The following is a 20,515-nucleotide window of genomic DNA, read 5'->3' as shown; positions in this document are numbered from 1 at the left end:
AATTTGCAAAAATCACGAAACTTGGTTTTATGAAAACTGGTTGTTCCAAGAAGAAAGATCATTTGAGGAAAATAAAACCGTTATGAAGGGCAAATTGTGTTCCAAAAGATAAATGATGGGAATTGTATATAGAGATGCTTAGCTAAAAATTAACAGAAATAGAATTTGCAGATCTCAAAAACCTATCTCTTTTTTTATTAAAAACAAATAATTTCAAAACTCATAGCCAACAAAAGCTTTCGACTAAAAGTGAAGACTATTTGTCTTACAACTACTCGGAAAACTAATTGCGACTGTTTTTAATGAGACTAAATCATAAGACTATAAATTAACATTAATTACAAGCTGAACTAATAAGTTTCAAAAACAACTTTTTGAAACCACAGTCTTGAGGCCAATAAATTTATAAGATATTAACTGCGAGAAAATAAAATTATCATTTGCTTCTCATTTGATCATCAAAACATCTTTTTGTAAAAAGACTATCACAAAATGACAACAAAAACTGAAAAAAAACTAAAGTTCACAAAATTCTTCTGAAAAAAAATGTCTAAGCACTGAAGAAATCATTTAAAAAGTTTAAACAGAAAAATTATTGTTTGATTCATTGAAATATTAAAAAGAGCTATATATAATGAGGCTGATTTACGAAAATTATACCACCTTGTAAAATACGAAAAAACGCAAACCACAACAAAAAGGGATAAGTTGAAGAATACTATTACCCTTTATTTAGAAACTTAATTTGAAAGTCAAAACAGATATCAGTTATTTATCAATACCGGTTATTTTAGTTCAATTGTTGATCTGTAGTTGGCCACTGAGACCCTTAATTACACAATTTTTGGCATATGATAACAAAAATTAACAACAAACAGAGGGCAAAAATAAAAAATTCTACCAGTTTCTTCAAGAGAACTGTGTCGCAGCCCTGCAAACCATACGTTATAAAAACAAAAATTATGTTCTGTTTAAAATGTTGTAAAGCTTTTTTCAGCTAGACTGTTTATTAATGTGACATTCTACAAAAGAAACAAAAACAACGGCAAAAATGGGCAATTATGCACAAAAATCAGAAAATTTTGTATAAAAACTCGTAGCATCAAAAGCAAGAAATCCCACTGTTAAAACAATCGGCCACAAAATTAGTTTTTATTCTATAAGGAGGAAAATTTGAAAATTTGACCTTTACTTACTGAGAATGAGCAAAAATGTTGACTAGAATAAAATAAAAAATTGACAAGTTCAAAAAAGCGCAGAAATTTCCTTAAAACAAATACATTCAACAACATAAGAGACATTAGGTAACAACCGAATGAATAGAAAAGGTTAACATGCACCTCTTGAGGAAGAACTTTAGATCTTTGAGAGGTTAAATTTAAAAATTCGACTGCCCAAAGAATAACAATTGAAGGCAAAAGACAAGAAATCAGTCAAATTTTACTAAAACTCTTCCTCAAAGACATAAAAACCCTTTGGTTCTCTGAAAACAAACTATATCTAAATTCGGCCTCAAATTTACGTGAATTGCTACTGTCATTAACGGAGCCGTGAATAAAAATATTGTCAACAATTAACATTAAAAGAACAAAAGCAAAATATTTTGAAAAAAGGCAGCATCAAAATAAAAAACAAAAAGTCTCTGATTCTAAGAGTCCATGATATTATCGAACCTCTCCCTGATTTTGTCGGACGCCGAGCAAACTGACCAAATGTTCCAATTATTTGCAAATTAGAACAATTGGTGAGTGGACTTCTTTCAAATATTGAAAAAAAAAGATGCATTTTGTATAATTATCGAGTTAAATCTGCAAAAAACGGCAAAGTTTCAATTCCAGAAGACTTTCATACGGCGCCTAATTTCAACTAGCACTCTTTTGAGATTAGGGAGTCTGTGTTAAGGTTTCTACGTCACTAAGTCTGGCAAACTTTAACAAAATGGACCAAAAAGCATATTTTGTGCCATTTTTGATGAAAAAAGTTTGAATTTTGAAAATTTTATCAAAAGTTTTAGCCAAAAAAACTTCAATCAAACAATTCAGCAACGCTCTTCCATCTCTTACGGTAACAACAACACTTTGCCGTTAAAAATTTTAACTTATATTGAATTATATTAGCGAAATTGTGCCAAATTTTTGCAAAAATTACTGAAAATTTGAACAAAAACAGCCGAATGTTCACAAAACTTTAAACCTCGATAACTCCCTGTAAAACACGAAAATCGAAAAAATCTTTCTAATTCTGTATTCTACGCTGGACGGGCTTTTTAATGATACCACTCACAATTCTCTACGATGAATATATCGGTCGGCCAAAATTGACTGAACCAAAAAAAAACCCAGTTGAGAATATAGTTCCTCCCTCCCCACTAAAGTGGGGGTCGGAACAATAACTTGAATTGATGGTCATAAACGGCGCGAGTACCGAAAAACAATAGAAAAGAATAATTGCTCTTTCATAGCTTGGGGTTCCACTGGTTTACATCGATATATCAGCATAAACACGTAGAAACTTAAAAGTTATTCGATCAGCGAAACGCCAAAGCGATCCATTCCCATCGTATTAAATTAAAAAAGGATCATAATTTAATTTCGTAAAAGTTAAAGTGTGAAAATAAAGGTTATTGTTATATTTTTAGATATTTGCAAAAAATTTTGCGTAAAAATTTGCATGGATGGATGCAAGTTAGTTTATAGAAAGTTTTCTATTGATGAAATTTTACTCGCATTATTTTGCTGGTTACTCCAAATTTCAAATATATCTACCAGAGTTCAAAAAAATTATATATGACAATGTCTCAGAAATACAATATCGGACTCTTCGTCAACACGTTTGGAAGCACAAAAAATGCCATTAATTTACGCGCGAGAACATAACTATAAAAGTATAGTTTTGGTATCGACGATTAAAAACAATTTTTGAACGAAATCGTTGAAAAATTGTGATAGAATTCAGAGATATTCAAGCGGTTTCTACTGAATTTCTTGGCTAACCGCAAAATGGCAATGATGACAGTATGATACATCAATGCGTTTCAATCAAATTACATAGATCCATTGTTGAGATTCTATTTGACCTCAGCCCTGGTTTATGTAACCCTAACCCACATCTGATTACCCTAGTGATCGACGAATTCAAAATCTTGCAAAATTTGAATCCGCTCATCACTAGGGTAGTTAGGTTTTGGGATAAATTTCCCCGAGATGAATTTCTATCAATTTGGATGAAATAAACTAACTGTGTTATTAGTTTAATAATCAAGTTAGTTGACTTTCACAGTTTTCAGCATTTTAACAGTCAAAACAGGATTTCAATAAATTTTGAGAGTAACGCTTTTAAAACCAACAAACCTTCCTTGCATCGGTTTTGAGAATTCTTGTGTATGAATTTGTTTAAAAAAAGTTTAATGAAGGCGGCTCTGCTGGTGATGATGAAGACGATGATGATTTTCCTATGTGTGAGAGAGAGAGAAGTAGAACGTTTGGAGAAGCAATTTTTTCCCTAAATTTAGAAATAATCTCTAAACTTAATGAACTCAGATGGCATCTGGAGCGTTTTAGAATTTCAGCAATTGCTTTCGTGCAACAGAACCCAATCAATGTCTGTTCCAATTTTTAAAAGCTTCAAATAGAGAATCAAGTTAAAAACAGCCAGGCTCTAAAAGGGGTGTTTTAAATTGTTTGGTCAATTAAAAGTTTATGTTCAATTATATTGTAATGAAATCTTAGAAAGGCAGGAGGAAAACACGTACGCTCTAAAAATGTTCTTTTACCGCGCATTTTCCTAATTTTTTTTAACTTTCTGACTGATCCTTCTATGTTAAAATTTGCTTTACCTACTTATATGCCCTGGTTACTGCCCTCTCGTACTAGCAAAAATTCAATTTTGAGTCGTTCTCAAGTGTCGAAAAACACGTCCCTATCTTTTAACCTTTTGATACTCTGAATACGTCAGAACAAAATTCCTAGTCCCCCTCGATCCTTGTATCCATTACTCAGCGCTAACGCCCTCGTGTCACGTCCCTTAGACAATCGGGCGACTCGGAGAATATATACATTTCTGAAACCGCGTAGAAAGAACTCTTTTTTCGAGATGTAGTCGATAAACAATAATTTAGTTTTAATAAAAATTTGGATCTTTTCCGTTTGTGCCCCCCCCCCCCCCCCAGCTTAGTGGGCGCATATTATTTGCAACCCCCAGACGCACGTGCCAAATTTTTACATAATGAATTACTATGTAATGGCACGTGCTCTGTAACTGGGGGCGCATAACGTACTCGGCGGGGCACAAACGGAAAAGATCCGAAAATTTTTATAATCAGCTTTTATAAACTCATCAATTTAATTTTTGAGTTACAATCTGAATTTCCTTAAATTATCCTAAAATTTTTTCCAATTGTTATCTCGGTTTTCAGAATAAATATACAGGTGAGTTTTAATGTAGATTACACGGTAAAGCTTCTCAAAGCTCAAATCCATTGTGGAAAACATTACAATCTATCTATCTTCCAAAAAAAATCAGTGAGTGAACCCAGAAATTAAAGCTACCAGACCAACCAGAGCTTTTCCTATTTTCATTTCAGTTGTCTCTCGTTGCAATGTCGGCACAACAGAACCTCCTCCGGACGGTGTTTCTGGTAGCTGGCTCGCCCGGACCAAATGACAGGCTAAAAATTTGAGACTCTTCCCGTCAGGGTATTTCACGGTGACTGTGGCATTTTCGCACGATCCGCTCAACGAAGTCACTTTTCCGACCTAAAAGCAATAAATTGCGTTTATAGGATGTTTATAGGGACGTTTCTACGTCATCTAAGCCCTCTTTAGCAAAATTTCTGCATGTTTTATTCCTCACTAAAATTATTTTCGACTGGATTTTCCTCAATAACGCTTAAAAACGCTTGTTATAATTCTCCCAACGTTCCCAGATTTTTTGCGATTTTCCAATTAATTCGCTTATAAGTCAGTTTCTTTCAAATATTCAGAATCCCATAGTTGAGCGTTCAATAACGTTTCGACAAAGGTGTGCAAAAATGAGATACCTTTTGGAGTGAAAAAGTAAGCCTTTTTCTATTCACTTCAAAAAAGATGTTACATTTTCTATACCTTTTGTGGAACGTTAATTGACCCCGACAATTTGGATTCTAATTATCTAAAGAAACTGACTTACAAGCCACTTAATAGGGAAATTGCAAAAATCTTACTTTCTATAACTTTCTTCCTAAAACGCATAAATTTGTAAATGTTGACCTTTCCAATTATATGTTTTCATCCTCATAGTTTCTCAAAGTTTGCCATTCAAATTCCAATTTTAGCATTAGGCATACGGGAAACCTGTGCAAAACTAATTTAAAGTATTTTGAGAATATGAAATATTGAGTTGAGCATAATTATTTTTTGCCGCAAATAGTAACTTCTGCAGTTGTAAGAAAACCTTCGCTTGCGCACAACATAGGAAAAAATTAATTAAAAACTGTATGAGCATTTTCGAAAGTTTAATTTTTTGCCTAAACATTCAAAGCAACCTAATCCTTTTGAAATTTTCTCAGTCCAGATACCGTTTTTAATAGAAAAAAAAAACAGTGATAGAAAATGAGCCATTCCAGCAACAAAACATCGGTAGTCGTTAACACAAAACTGAATCTTCTTTTATTTTACCAATTATCGTTGCTATTTGTTGTCATGGCGGAATTGGTCTTTATACTTTATTCAAAAGACTTATCTGGACAATGAAAATGTCCCCAATAAAAATTAGGTTCCTTTAATTTTTGGTAACACAAAACTAGTTCCAGAAAAAAAACTCTATCTTTTGAAATTCTGAGAGCGCGTTAACGCTATGGTTGCTACTGCCAACAAATAGAATTTGGGCAAATTTTTGCAATGCGCAAGGTTACCGGAAAAGGACTGCCACATATTCTCTTTAACTTGACTCGTATTGAGAAAGGAACAGAAGAAAAGTTATTAATTTTAGAAAACATTGTTTAGACTGGTAACTGTATTGCTTAAATTGGCTTTTTTGTAGTTATGCAGGCAGAACTTTGTTTCACCGGGCATTTAAAACTGGGTTTTGACGTTTTTCCCGTTTTCTTAACTGAATTCGTATTGTGATGGTGAATCACTTATATTTAAACTCATTTGCTGACAATGGACTGTTAAAAACTTTTTCATAAAATTGAGCCAAGAACGAAACAGGCTCATCAAAAAGAGTCATCTAAAAAACTCGGGAAGCGACAGAATTGGGTAAAATAAACTTAGAATTGAATTTGTCAAAAAAATCTTTGCAGATCAAAATCGCAAATTACAACCCAAGGTTGGTCAAAACCTGTTTGTACCTGTCAATTTGTCCAATTAACAGCTAACTTTGATAGTCAACAGATCATATGACTCTAGATGCACGAAAGTGAGTACAAAAAAAGAACAGGGAAAAAACATAAAAATGGTGTAAAATTCCAACGTCTGGTCCTATGAAGATCAAAATTAAAGCAAAAGTTTACCTCTATTCACGCCACATGTCCTTTGAATGCATACACCTGTCTTTCGTGGCGACAAATTAAAAAAGGGATGATAGTTAAGATGTTCTGTAAAAAAGAAAAGACCAGTGTGTTGAAAACGCACGAAATTATTTAATAGTTTTTTGAGCCATATATGACGCGTTTGGAAGCATATAACTTTATTTATTGTCCCAAGAAACTTACGGCACAATAATTACCTACCCAAATGAATACAGTATTCAGTCACTCATTTAAACTGAGAGAAAACAAATGATTTTAATAAATGAGCTAAACTTATGATTCTGTGCTATCAATGACCAAACGAAAACTTTCTTAAAATGAAAAAAAAAAACAAGTAAAAGCGTTTGAAAAATATAGTGGGATTGTCTCAAAACCGTTGTCTATAATTTCAAAATGTAAAATAAAATCACTCATGCCTCCTTAGAGTCTTGAGGCAATGTCTTACAACTTGGCGTATTGACTGTTGTCAATAAGACTAAATGATATCATAACACAGAGTGACGAAAACCAGAGGACATGAAAAAGTCCTTTCAAAAGATTTCGAAAATTTTTTTTTCAAAATTTCTTTATCAGGAGACCAACAGGGCCTGCTCCTAGTGAGACTAAGTGATTAGGCAGCAAAAAATAACAAACACAATCAAAAGTTGAAAAAAAAGTAACAGTTCAAAGAAGCTAGTAGCCTCAAAAAGATAATCATTCTTAACTATTAACAATTATCAAATCCACCCACTAGAGCTCCGTAAAAAACTATGAGAACTATCATTAGTGAGGCTAAGTTAGTAGACTCTGAAAAGGACATCAAAAACAGAAAAACCACAAAAAAAACAATCAATTTTGCAAAAAAATAGTGCTGATACAATAAAAAAAATTGTAGATTACAATCCGAAACTATGCAACAGGTTCAATAAAGCTTCATGGGAAGACCTGCGGACCTATCATTACTGACAATAAATGAGAGGACAGCAAAAAAAGCATCAAAAACGGGCAAAACTCAAAATTTCAAAATTTTTGAAAGCAAGTATTATCAAAGCCATAAACCACTTTCTATCTTTTAATGTACCAAAACATTAAAACCTAATTGCCACCTAAATATCTCATTTTGTTGGCATAAATTAGAGAAAACAGTGAAGCTCGAAACTGACTTGACGCAAATGAAAACAAAATCTCCGAATTTATGTTGGAACAAAAAACTAGCCTGACTTCAGCAGCAAAATTTTGCTCTACCAATTTTTTTTCGCTTTTATTCATATCTATTTACTGCCCCATTTTGGCTAAAACGTACATTGCATTTTGACTTTTCACTGACATCAAAGTCGAAAAAATAGTAGGATAATAAATTTAAGAAAAAGACAGCGCCCATTGCATTAGGAAAAATCTTGGTAATGTAGAAAGTTTAATTCTTAAAAGAAAAAATTGAGCATTATGCATACTTTCATAGGGTAGCACTATTCGTATTAAACTTTCCAATTTGGCGTGGGAAGGAAAGAAAACCTCGCATAATGATTCAGCAATTTCCAAACAAATGTTGCAACAATAGTGCAGAGACATCGAACTGAGCCATTAAACCGCGGTTCTACATCTTCTCAACCCGATTCATTTAACCACTCTGTCATTTGATCCCGCCAATTAGCATTCGATATTAAATGCATGTTTTGTCAAAATTAAGCGGATAACTTAACGCCAAGTTCGGTTGTGATGGTTTCATATTAAATCCCATTGGCAGCTGAGTCATGGCCTTGGCCCATGAGCCAGGCCGATTAAACTCGACCCATTAAAAGACCATGCTGGTCTTTAATCCGTTATGAAAAAGACGTTAGCTTGACCCATGAAAAGACCATGCTCAATTTTAATCCGTTAAAAAAGACGGTAGGTCGACCCATGAAAACCCTGGCCGAGTGTCAGCGCTAAAATACGCAAAATTATGAAATATTGGCGTTGAATGAGTTGAATTTAAGTAGGATCAACGTCTGAGCATAGATCTTACATAAATTACACCCATTCAACGCCCAAATAACAAATTTAAGTATAGCGTAGATCTTACATATTTTGCGTTGAATTTAGCGTAGATCTTAAAACTTTTACGTTGAAATTAGCGCAGATCTTTCATATATTGCGTGGAATTTAGAGTAGATCTTACATAGTTTGCACTAAATTTAGCGTAGATATTACATATTTTTTGTTGAATTTAGCGTAGATCTTGAATATTTTGCTTTGAAACTAGCGTAGATCTTTCATATATTGCGTGGAATTTAGAGTAGATCTTACATAGTTTGCACTAAATTTAGCGTAGGTATTACATATTTTGCATTGAATTTAACGTAGATCTTTCATATTTTGCGTTGAATTTAGCGCAGGTCTCACATAACTTGCATTAAATTTATAGTGGATCTTACACTTTTTGCGTTGAATTTAGCGTAGATATTACATACTCTGCCTTAAATATAGCGTAGATCTTACATATTTTGCGTTTAAATTAGCGTTGATCTTACATATTTAGCGTTTAATCTAGCATAGATCTTACATATTTTGCGATGAAATTAGCGTAGATCTTACATATTTTGCTTTTGTTTAAGCGTAGATATCACATTTTTTGCGTTGGTTTTAGCGTAGATCTTAAAAATTTTGCGTTGAATTCAGCGTAGATCTAACATAATTTTGCGTTGAATTTTGCTTAGATCTTACATATTTTGCGTTTAATTTAGCGTAGATCTTACATATTTTGCGATGAAATTAGCGTAGATCTTACATATTTTGCTTTTGTTTAAGCGTTGATATCACATTTTTTGCGTTGGTTTTAGCGTAGATCTTAAAAAATTTGCGTTGAATTCAGCGTAGATCTAACATAATTTTGCGTTGAATTTAGCGTATATCTTACAAAATTTTGCGTTAATTTTGGCGTTGACCTTCCATAATTTTGATTTTTAATTATCCGTGGGGTGTGCATGGGAGGAGGGGAGTGAGTAAGTGGTGTGTGGGGGTACTTATGGGGTGGTCGGGTACGTGTTGGAGGGTTACGCGGGGAGGGGTAGGTGGGGAGTGGGGGATACGTATGTTGGGGGCGGGTACGTGTGGGGGGTACGTGGGGAGGGGGCGGTGTGGGTACGTGGGCGGGCACATGGGGGTTACGGCGGTGTATATGGGGGTACGTATGGAGGGGGTTACGTGTGTGGGTGATATATTGGGTGGGGTAAGTGGGGTTGGGGGGCGTAGGTGGGGGAATTGTGGGTTGGGGGTACGTGGGGGGACATGGTTTGGGCGGATAACCGTGGGGGTACGTGGTGGGGGGGAAATAGGTTGGGAGAGTTGTACGTGTCGGGGTTTTGGGAACGTGTGTGTGTGTGGGGGGGGGGGGTACATTGGATGAGTTAAGTGTGGAGGGGGGGTGTCGTTGAGGGGGAGTGTGAGGGGTACGTGTAGGCGGGAACGTGGTTGGGGGGACAGGTACGTTTTTGTGGGTATAGATTGTGTGAGTGAAGTGGGGCGGTGTAAATGAGGAGGGGGGGCGTAAGCAGTGGGAGTTTGGGGTTGCGTGTTTGGCGGATACATGGGGTTGGGAGGGTAAGTGTGGGAGGGGTTACGTGGGGGGTTACGCGTGGAAGGGAACGTGGGGAGTGGGGGATACGTATGTTGGGGGCGGGTACGTGTAGGGGGTACGTGGGGAGGGGACGGGGTGGGTGCGTGGGCGGGTACGTGGGGGTACGGGGGTGTATATGGGGGGTACGTACGGAGTCGGGTACGTGTGTGCGGGGTATATTGGGTTGGGTAAGTGGGGTTGGGGGGGGGGGGTAAGTGTGTAGGGGGCGTAGGTGGGGGAATTGTTGGCTGGGGGTACGTAGGGGGACGTGGTGTGGGTGGGTACCCGTGGGGGGTACTTGGTGGGGATCGTGGGGATGGGGGATGTGTGGTGGGGGTTGTATGTGGAGGGGGAACGTGTGAAGGTTGGGTACGTTGTTGGGGGGTACATTGGGTGAGGTAAGCGGGGAGGGTTAATTGTGGGTTACATTTTTGGTGGGAGGGTCGTGTGGGGGTACGTGGGGGGAGGTACGTTGGGGGTACGTGTGGGGGGCACGTGGATGGGGAGAGTTGTACTTGTGGGGGGTTGGGTACGTGAGTGTGTGTGTGTGTGTGTGTGGAGGGTACATTGGGTGAGGTAAGTGTGGAGGGGGCTGTAGTTGAGGGGGAGTTTGAGGGGTACGTGTAGGCGGGAACCTGGGTGGGGGTAGATTGGGTGAAGGAAGTGGGGAGAGGTAAATTTGGAGGGGGCGTAGGTGGGGGAGTGTGGGGGTGGGAGTTTGGCGGATACATGATGGAGGGGGCGTTGGTGGGGGAGTGTGGGGGTGGGTTTTTGGCGGATGCATGAGATTGGGCGGGTACGTGTGGGGGGGACATGGGGGTTACGCGGGGAGGGGGTACTTGAGGAGTGTTGGATACGTGTGTTGGGGGCGGGTGCGTGTGGGGGGAGTACGTGTATGTGTAGGGGGGGTGGGGGTGGGGTAGTTGGGGAGGGGGCGGATTGGGAACGTGGGCGGGTACATGGGGGGGGCACGGGCGTTGTATAAGGGAGGTTCGTTTGGAGGGTTTACGTGTGCGGGGATTAAATTGGGTGGGTAAGTGGGGTTGGGGGCGTAGGTGGAGGAATTGTGGGTTGAGGGTACATGGGGGGACGTGGGGTGGCCGGGTACTCGTGAGGGGGGCTGGGTACGTATATGTGTGCGGTGGGGGGTGTACATTGGGTGAGGTAAGTGTGGAAGAGGGGCGTAGTTGTGGGGGAGTGTGAGGGGTACGTGTAGGCGGGAACGTGAGTGGGGGGGTAGGTACGTTTATGTGGGGGTAGATTGGGTGAGGGAAGTTGGGAGATGTAAATGTGGAGGGGGCGTAGGTGGGGGGATTAAGGGGGTTGTTGTTTGGCGGATACGTGTGTGTGTGGGGGGGGAGTATGAGGGGGGGGGGGTACGTGGGCGGGCACACGGGGGTTACGGCGGTGTATATGGGGGTACGTGTGGAGGTGGTTACGTGTGTGGGTGGTATATTGGGTGGGGTAAGTGGGGTTGGGGGGCTTAGGTGGGGGAATTGTGGGTTGGGGGTGCGCGGGGGGACGTGGTTTGGGCGGATAACCGTGGGGGTACGTGGTGGGGGGAAAATAGGTTGGGAGAGTTGTACGTGTCGGGGTTTTGGGAACGTGTGTGTGTGTGGGGGGGTACATTGGGTGAGTTAAGTGTGGAGGGGGGGGGTGTCGTGTAGGCGGGAACGTGGTTGGGGGGGACAGGTACGTTTTTGTGGGTATAGATTGTGTGATTGAAGTGGGGCGGTGTAAATGAGGAGGGGGGGTACGTGGGGAATGATGAAATGAGGTAGGCAGGCACAATTTTTTGGAGACTTTTTCAAAAAGAAAATCAGAAACCGTTTGCGTGCAAGAGAAGATGAACAGTGTTTAACGGAGAGAAATGTAGAGCAAAAAATGAACAAAAATGGAATAAGATCTAAGCTGGATTCAACGCAAAATTATGTAAGATCAACGCTTAGATATCACAAAATTTTTTGAAATGTCATGTTACAGTCCGATTTGTAAAAAATGCTGTTCCTAATAAACGTATGCTTCTGCGGCACTGTGGTTGAAGAGGCGACAAGTAACAAGGAGGTCATTGGTTCCATACCCAGAGTTCTACGCGTTGATTTTATGTAGAAACAACGCTAACTTAAACGCAAAATATGTAAGATCTTCACTGAATTCAACGCAAAATATTTAAGATATACGCTAAATTCACATCGAAATATGTAAGATCTACGCTAAACTCAACGCAAAATATGTAAGATCTACGCTACCTTCAACGCATTCAACGCAAAATTATCAAAGAAAATTGCGGTGAATTTTCCGACTTGTCAACGTTAGTTACCACTGATCTTACATAAATTAGGCAAACTTCCTCGACCCGGGAAGACCATGCTCGACTTTAATCCGTGATAAAAAGACGTTAGCTCAAACCGTGCTATAAAAAGACTTTAAGTTAGTTATAGTTAGTTAGACCGTGTAGTTATAGTCAATATTGCTCCCACCCTCAACTTGACTCGATACTTTTCATAAGTCGAGGTCTATAAACCTGGGCCAGTATCCCACAAAATTAATACCGGTTGTCATTAGAGTTGTTCAACTTTTCTTTCAGATTTATTGTATCTTTTTTTATCTACATACTCAATCCAGCGCTGTTTCACATTTTGAAATCATCTGCTTCTAAAATTTCTGATAAGCTTCCGAATATTCAAGAAAATTGAGACAAAAAGAACTGCATGAAATGCATGCCATGGTTATAATTTCTTGTTAACTGAAACATATCGCAATTTTTCTCCTATTCGGTCTTTTGATTAGACTGATAATAAAAACATTTTTTTAGGAAAAATTTGTGAAACTTAATCGTGTACCTGGTTCTGCTTATTCTGAAGATTTGAACTCGTGTATGAACTCATTTTATTTGATAGTTTTGTCATAACTTCGGCTGCCATCACGAAAACCACTTCGTTTCCAGTCGAAAAGCTTTCCGTGTATTTTTCGACACTTCTCGGATTTATCACTACTTGCAACTCGACTCCGAAAAACCGAATAGACAAATCGCCCAAGCTTTCGTCGCTCACATCGCCTTTTCGAATCGCGACAACCGAGCCGACTTTACCCGCGAATCGCTCCATCGTCTCGTTCCAGCCACCGTGGAAGTTCTGGTTGACCTTGAACCTGTGAAGGTTGTCTGTCACTTTGACCTTGTCACCTGGTTTGTACTCTATGTCCTCTGAGACTTTCTCGAGTAGGCAGCTGTTGATTAGAAAGTCTAGTTTTCGACCTGAACAGAAAAAAAGTTTCTTTTTTAATTTTATAAATACGTTTTGCTCTGAATTTCAACCTGACAGACTTTGACAGAAACAGTACAGGAGAAACATTTCTGTGATACTGTTTTAGCACTGTAGATTGGTGTCACGTAAAAAACGGTCACGTAAAATCCCATAAGTTGGCACAAAGTAAATTTTAGGTAGGTTTTTATACCTTTAAAGCTAAAAATTTTAGTTTTATTTGTAGCTTCGAGATTCCACTCAAAATGATTCCGTAAGAATTGCCCTTTTCAACCTTTTCAAAAGAAGTAAAACCCTTATACTTAATGTTTTCACTATGCATTAACACCCGACAGGTGGCCGCATTTCTTCTGAAATAAGTCTTAAAAACTTAATATATATAATTTGTTAAAAGTGGAAATAAAAAACTGCTAAACGCTAATCAATTCGAAATAATATAAGAAGTCTGACAAGTTAACACAACCAAACCGAAAACTAACCAAACGGGATAACAATTTTAATACCACTTTGTTAGTTTCCGCTTGGGATGTAAAAAACTTTCCAGTCCTTTGATTCTTTTGATTCCATTGATTAGCGTTTGGCACTTTTTGATTTCCACTGTAACATTTTTGGACGCTTTTGCTGATCAGTGATTTGAATCATTGATCAGCAAAAGTATTCAAAAATGTTCCGGCAGTATGAGGTCCGGTTAGTGACAAAAAATCTAATATTAAAAAGAAGCTCATATTTGCTTCAAAATGAGTATGAGAATATACATATTATCAATATGGATCTTTCTCGTCTTCTTCTTTGACAACAAACCACTTATGAAAACAAATTTCCAAAGACACAAAAAAAGTAAATTACGACGCAGAGGTATACCCAAATCGTCACGGGCAGATATGCCCGATGCGTGTATCTCGTGTTCGTTTCTACTATGTTAATGCATTGTAATACATTGAAAGTGGAACAATATTGCGGAAAATAGCTATTTTAGAAAAAACCGGCAAAATGGAAGGGAATTTAGAATCTCGTCTTCGCAAAAGTGTCCTAATCCTAGCCACGAAATACAAGTACAAACTTTATAAACTATTTTTCGCACGGCTTGTATCACGCATCTGCTCCATTTACGTATCGATTTTTCGCACGCAATCTAGCCTGATTGCGCATAAAACCGCAATTAAGCCTAACTTAGTTACTACTAGTAGTACTTTATTACTACTTTATTACTACTTATAGTACTTTATTACTACTTATTAATACTTTTAGTACTATTTATTACTACTTATTAAAATGGGCCAGTCCAACATTGATATACAAAGCCTTTGATGTGCCAGGGATTTTTCGGAAAAAATCAGTTTTTGTGGTTGCATGTATTTAAAGCACTTTAAAGCTTTGAAAGCTTCAATTAAATCTTTATTAAAGTGCTTATTGCATGATCAAAATGCGCGCGAATAATAGATACCTAAATTGAGCGAATCGTGTTACAAGATTTGTTATCTAATTTTCGCACCGAATGTTCTTTCATTTCGCAAAATTGGCGGGAAAGTGAGATACAAAGGATGTCTCCTAATTTCGTTCATTGTATGTATCTAAATTTCGAGCCAATTTTACTAAGGCGGAAATGTTGGGGTATACCTCTGCGTCGTACTGAATAATTTTTAATCACTGAAGTTATAATCGCAAGCGATTCACTGAAGTTGAAAACATTTCAGTTAATTGAGACGTTTCAATTATTTAATCCTTCTTATATTTTACAGAAATTACTTCTATCGAGTACAAAAAAAATCGTGCCTGTTATCAGGAAAGCAAGCTTTCATTTCACGATAATTCCTTCAATTGAGAGTTCCATATACAAAAAAGAAGCCCAATTTTTCGAACAAAAAATAATCTAGATATAAAATTTTAATGGTACGATTTGCTTTCTAAAATCACAATGTTTTCCATTTTTGTTCTTGAATAGTTTGAGCAATTTCTTTTCGTGACTTTTGATTAATTGTATAAAAACTTCTACAAAAAATAAGTCCTTATGAACAGTTTACTAGCATTTGAGGACAACCTTTTCCCAGCCGAGCAGTCATTTCTGATGGCTCCTACGATAACAATTTGGTTATCACAAAAAAATTAAATTGAGAGCTATATAGTTTTTCTAAACGAATTTTAGATTTAAACATACATCTATTACGGGTTAACCGCATCTTTCCTTTGGAAAATATAGGAATAAACACAACAAGCAGTTCTGAAAAAAATTATAATAATGAAACCTGTTCATAAGAACGGACATTTAATGCGGTATATAGAACTGACAAATTTATACGCGTTAATACCACAGTTATCACTACGCACTAAATAAATTATTGTGCGACAAGTATAAAAACGTATTAGTTTTAACACTTCCCATCTCCAAATACAAAAATTGTCTCTTTTTAGGTCTTACTTCTTTTAGACATACGTTAGAAAATGTATACTTTTTCACGTAGCCAGCACTGGCAATAATTACTAACTCTTCATCTGATTGATGTTTGCAACTGGTAGTTGTATTGTTGAAACATTCCAACACCTTTTCTATTGTTTATAAATTTAACCTATCATTCTACCGATCTAATAATCATTTGATATTTAATGCGCAAAGATCTCACGCATCTATCTTTGCCTCCGATTTGGTTTCTTTATCAAACTACACTGGCATTCATACAGAGATCCCGTACTGTGTGATATGTAGCTGGGTCAGCCAGGTTTGATTATTGAGAATTGTTACGGTTTTCAACAACGTGCACCTTTGTGAAATTTTAGCTTCGTTCTGATTTCTGCAGAAAAATAGTGGAATTAAACTTGATACATACTGCCAAAGCGTAAAGGATCTTGATTGGAAGGAAAACTTAAGCTGGAAAAAACAAAAACAGTTACCTTAGGAAAACCTTCTTAAACTTATAATATTTAAAAAATTGATCTTGAAACTTACTGATATAGCTAAAGCTTTTGTTTAGTTGAAACAAAAAAAGAATCTTAAATTTTACATATCTTTGTAAAAAATACGTATGGAATCAGTAAACAAATCTTTTCGAAGCAGTTCAGATTTGTTTTACTTCTCAGACTCACCTACAAGTTCGAACTCGACTTTGCAGCCCACAAATGGTCTGACATTGAGTACATAGCCGCATCTTCCCAATACAAGCTCCATAGCCTCTGTGTAAGCCCCGTGACCTTCTTGCATCTGTTCAAGAGTTCCCTTGTGGTCCAGCACTTTGACTTTGTCACCCGTTTGGAGGACTGGACTCTTCACCCTATGTGAGAAATTAGATGGGTTCAGATTGTGGCCTATTTCCACCTGATATTCCATTTGAAAGAGCCTATTCCACCAAAGCCCATTATTTGAGCTTGATAAAAATTTGGGCATAGTAGTTAAAAATTGGACACTTTTGAATTCCACTTTAAGCCCACGTTCTTCAAATTTATTCCTCTCTATTTCCGTCATTTAAAATTAGGCACAACAGTGAAACCCATGGAATTCCGCTTTGATCGCACCTTGCTTCAATTCTGAATCCAAACGATTCAGCATTTTATTTGTAGTATATCAAATGGTATAGGTTCTAAAGATCACTGTTCGAATCTCCACTCGAGAATTACAGCGTTCAAAAATTATTGCGCCAAAAAACAATTTTTCAACCACCATACAACATACAACTGATTTCATACTTTGTCTTTTATGATTCTCAGTAGTCCTAATAGTTCATATACGATTTGTACCATAGCTCTGTAGTGATAGAATGATCACATAATCAAACAGTAATATTACAAAAAACAGAGGCCGAAAAATTGTTAAGTTTCTTTTTTCGATAGAGGATTTAAAAACAATTCACGGAAATCATGCAATGTCATATATGGCAGAAAAAAATTACTTATGTCACATATTCCCGTTGTTCAAGTTAGTCTCAAAACTTATTTAAAAATAAATATATTGCAAGCGCAGTCTACATTTGAAAATGATTTTGAAGTTACATGCAAAAAAACTTTTTCACGTTTCTTGGAAATGACAATTTATAGGTATGAACTGGTTTCAAAAATATCAAAACTTTTAGATATATTTAAGTCACCAAGACTCACGTGTCAAAGTATATCAGCGCTTGTGAAAACAATATCATTAACGAATTTCACTCAATCTCTATATAAGCACTCTAGAATCTAAACCTCGACTATCCGGAGCGCGAACCGACTGCCCTTTATCCGGTCTGTATTTATGGTTATCAGCTCTGTCGATAGCCAGAGTAAGTCGCCGACTGTTCTTTGGCTGACCAGAACAGAGCATTTACTGTAATATATCTGGCTCTTGATTTGTGAGGTGTAATCAGTAATAAGAGTAAATTCGGAAATTAAACATTGTTATTACAGACTATATATAGTCGAATTAGTGGTATACGGAAACTTTGTTATGTGCATGCCATTTCAAAATACCAACCCACACTAACCGTGAGTTATTGGAATAAACATCGGAAGGCGGAATGCGGGAATAATCATGATAAAGCTCGATTGATCGAAGGGTGAACGCATACTTTACAGGTAAGGTATGCCGTCGGGAGAAGGAGACTGTAGGACTGGGAATGCTCTCGGGTTTTTGGGAAGGGGGATGATGTGAGAAAGTGATATTTTAACAGATCAGAATACTCCAAGGTTTTCAAAAAAAATGTGTATTCCAGTACTGGTGTGTTGGAGACGTATCCGCGAATTTGTGTCTGAGATCCCGGAGAAATTTGTGAGCAAAAATGTCAACTGGTGTCTTAGTCGACATGAAGACGACAGACGGTTTTTTCACTTTTTATGTACCAGTCGTCTTAGCCTTGACAGATGTGGGAACCTCGAGGACTAAAGATTGAGCCTTTCGAATTGAGTCATTTTTGTCTGCAAATTTAAAGGGTCATTATGCCTATGATCGTCTTTTTTTCAAAACCAGGAGTTTTCCAAAAAATATGAGAGCAACGGATATTTTGGAGGATATCATCATAAGTTTATGCTAAACCAGAAGATGTTACTGTGTAATAATGCCGCTTGAAATGCAAATAATTCTGGCAAATAGAGCAGCAGTTAGCAATATAATCTGTCTAGTTTGACAACAGTCAGCAATTAATGTTGAAAAAAAGAGCTTCAATTGGTCAATTGTCAAATAGGTTTGGCAAGCAGAATGTCAGTCGGAAGGTATAAATTGCAAGTTACACGGCAGACTGCATTTAATTCATGCGCAGCTAAAGACAAGCCCAATGACTCATGGGTGACGAAAAACTGCAGACTCTAAAATTCGAAGTTCCGCATATACTTAGAAATGAGCTGTCCAATTAACTGTCTAATTTTTATGTTTATTTACCTCTGATTTGCACTGACACAGCTCTCGGCATATAATTTTACCTACTCAATAATTGAGCACACATTTTTGCGGGAAATATTGCTTTTCAGTGCTTTTTGGTGGATTAGCTTGTCATGTTGGGAAATCACGTAAAAGCTACCTATTGATAAAGAATAAAAGCCTAAATGGAAGGAAAAAATAAAGTGTGGATCTTGTTAATCATACTAGGATCATATATGATTTCTAGATAATCATACAAGGTTCATACATTTTCTCTTTGTTTTCTTACTAGGATCGAACTAAAAGATCAAGTATGAACATTATGAAATCATATTTGATCCTGAGGAAATGCACACGGCCATGATTTCTAACGCACGATTTCTAGACAAAAGATAGGGTTGGACCTTTTAGAGACCATAGACTTTTTCTAAAACTTCGCTTTTTGATCAGAGGTGGCTTCCTCACCAGAAATTTTGATCCGGGGCACTTTCGCGCACAGGAAAATCGAGATGGACCATTTACTCACAGGACCTTTGTCTAGATTTAGTCTGATCAGAGGTAATTTTTGTCTGTGGCCTCAATCTGTCCTTGTACCAAACTCCGCAAATTTTTCTTGAGGACGAAAAAGGACGCATCTTGAGGACGCATCTTGCTATCTAGTTTACACAGAGGTTCATAAGGATTTACAATGGGCTGAAAAGAGTTTTCTTTCTCAGTGAAAATTTTTAATTTCAGGAGGGGGTAAATTTTCCCTGTGTGGTTTTAAAAAGAGGGAAACGGGATGACTATAACCATGCAAGGTTTTCCTTGAGGCAGTTGGCTCTGTGGTGTGATCCATTTGGTAGTTTTATGCATGTGGATGCGAATGGTCCATCGTCACTATAGACTACACCCACACATCCTACTAGAGAGGAGGTACCCAAGTTTGAAGGTTTCCCGTCTAACCAGTACAGCTCTGAAAAAAGCATTCATGGATCTTTTCTGTTTTTGCCCCCCCCCCCCCCCCCCCAGTCCTATATAACCAGGCTGTTTGCACCCCCCAAATATGTACTTTTTTGTCCTTAGAGATCTTTCAATTTAGGCACAATAACGTGCCGGCACCAGCACAAGATTGGATGGATTTTTGTTTCCGGTTATCAAAAAAATTAGTGTCATAAAGCCAATCCTATGGAATATAAGCGCAAAAATAGTAAAATGACGCATTGTTCTTTGTCTGCTTACATTATAAACAAAGTTCAATTACCGTATACGTCTTAATTTCAAAAACTTCGCTGCATAATTAAATTGTAAATGCCGTTTGTGCGTAATTGTATGTAATTGTATAAAATCCAAACAATAAGCTATAACATGCGTAAGTGGGGGGTGCAAATGGACGTGGGGGGCAAAAACAGAAAAGATCCGACTACAGAAAGTTGAGGTTCATTTCAGATTTTGCCCAATCATTATATAATACCCCATCAGAGACTGTCCCGGGATGTGGTCAGACCAAGTTATTTGACAAATGAAAATGCGATGACACTATGTTTATATGCGCTGAGTTTTGTTTTGAATGCGGATCTTTTCTGTTGTTGCCCCCCCCCCCGTCCATCCATTTGCACCCCCCACTTACGCATGTTATAGCTTATTGTTTGGATTTTATACAATTACATACAATTACGCACAAACGGCATTTACAATTTAATTATGCAGCGAAGTTTTGAAATTAAGACGTATACGGTAATTGAACTTTGCTTATAATGTAAGCAGACAATGAATAATGCGTCATTTTACTATTTTTGCGCTTATATTCCATAAGATTGGCTTTATGACACTAATTTTTTTGATAACCGGAAACAAAAATCCATCCAATCTTGTGC

At 37.5% G+C, this 20,515-nt stretch overlaps 1 protein-coding gene across 1 annotated transcript in view; it reads right to left on the bottom strand.

Annotated features, from left to right (window-relative positions):
- Positions 1-19,627, bottom strand: part of LOC142346130 (uncharacterized) — a 105,964-nt gene extending 86,337 nt beyond the window's left edge. The window contains exons 1-4 of the mRNA XM_075398636.1: positions 19,452-19,627; positions 16,424-16,608; positions 12,926-13,338; positions 4,557-4,754 (exon numbers count right to left, since the gene is read on the bottom strand). Of these exons, the coding sequence (XP_075254751.1) occupies positions 4,557-4,754; positions 12,926-13,338; positions 16,424-16,608; positions 19,452-19,627 (972 nt within the window). The remainder of the gene's footprint in view (positions 1-4,556; positions 4,755-12,925; positions 13,339-16,423; positions 16,609-19,451) is intronic.
- Positions 19,628-20,515: the final 888 nt, after the last annotated feature.

The sequence above is a fragment of the Convolutriloba macropyga genome, chromosome 9 (genome assembly GCF_964194025.1).
Source record: "Convolutriloba macropyga chromosome 9, txConMacr16.3, whole genome shotgun sequence".
NCBI classification, from domain to species: domain Eukaryota; kingdom Metazoa; phylum Xenacoelomorpha; order Acoela; family Convolutidae; genus Convolutriloba; species Convolutriloba macropyga.
Note: the sequence above shows the minus strand (reverse complement) of the source record. Positions and strands in the feature narration are given on the sequence as shown.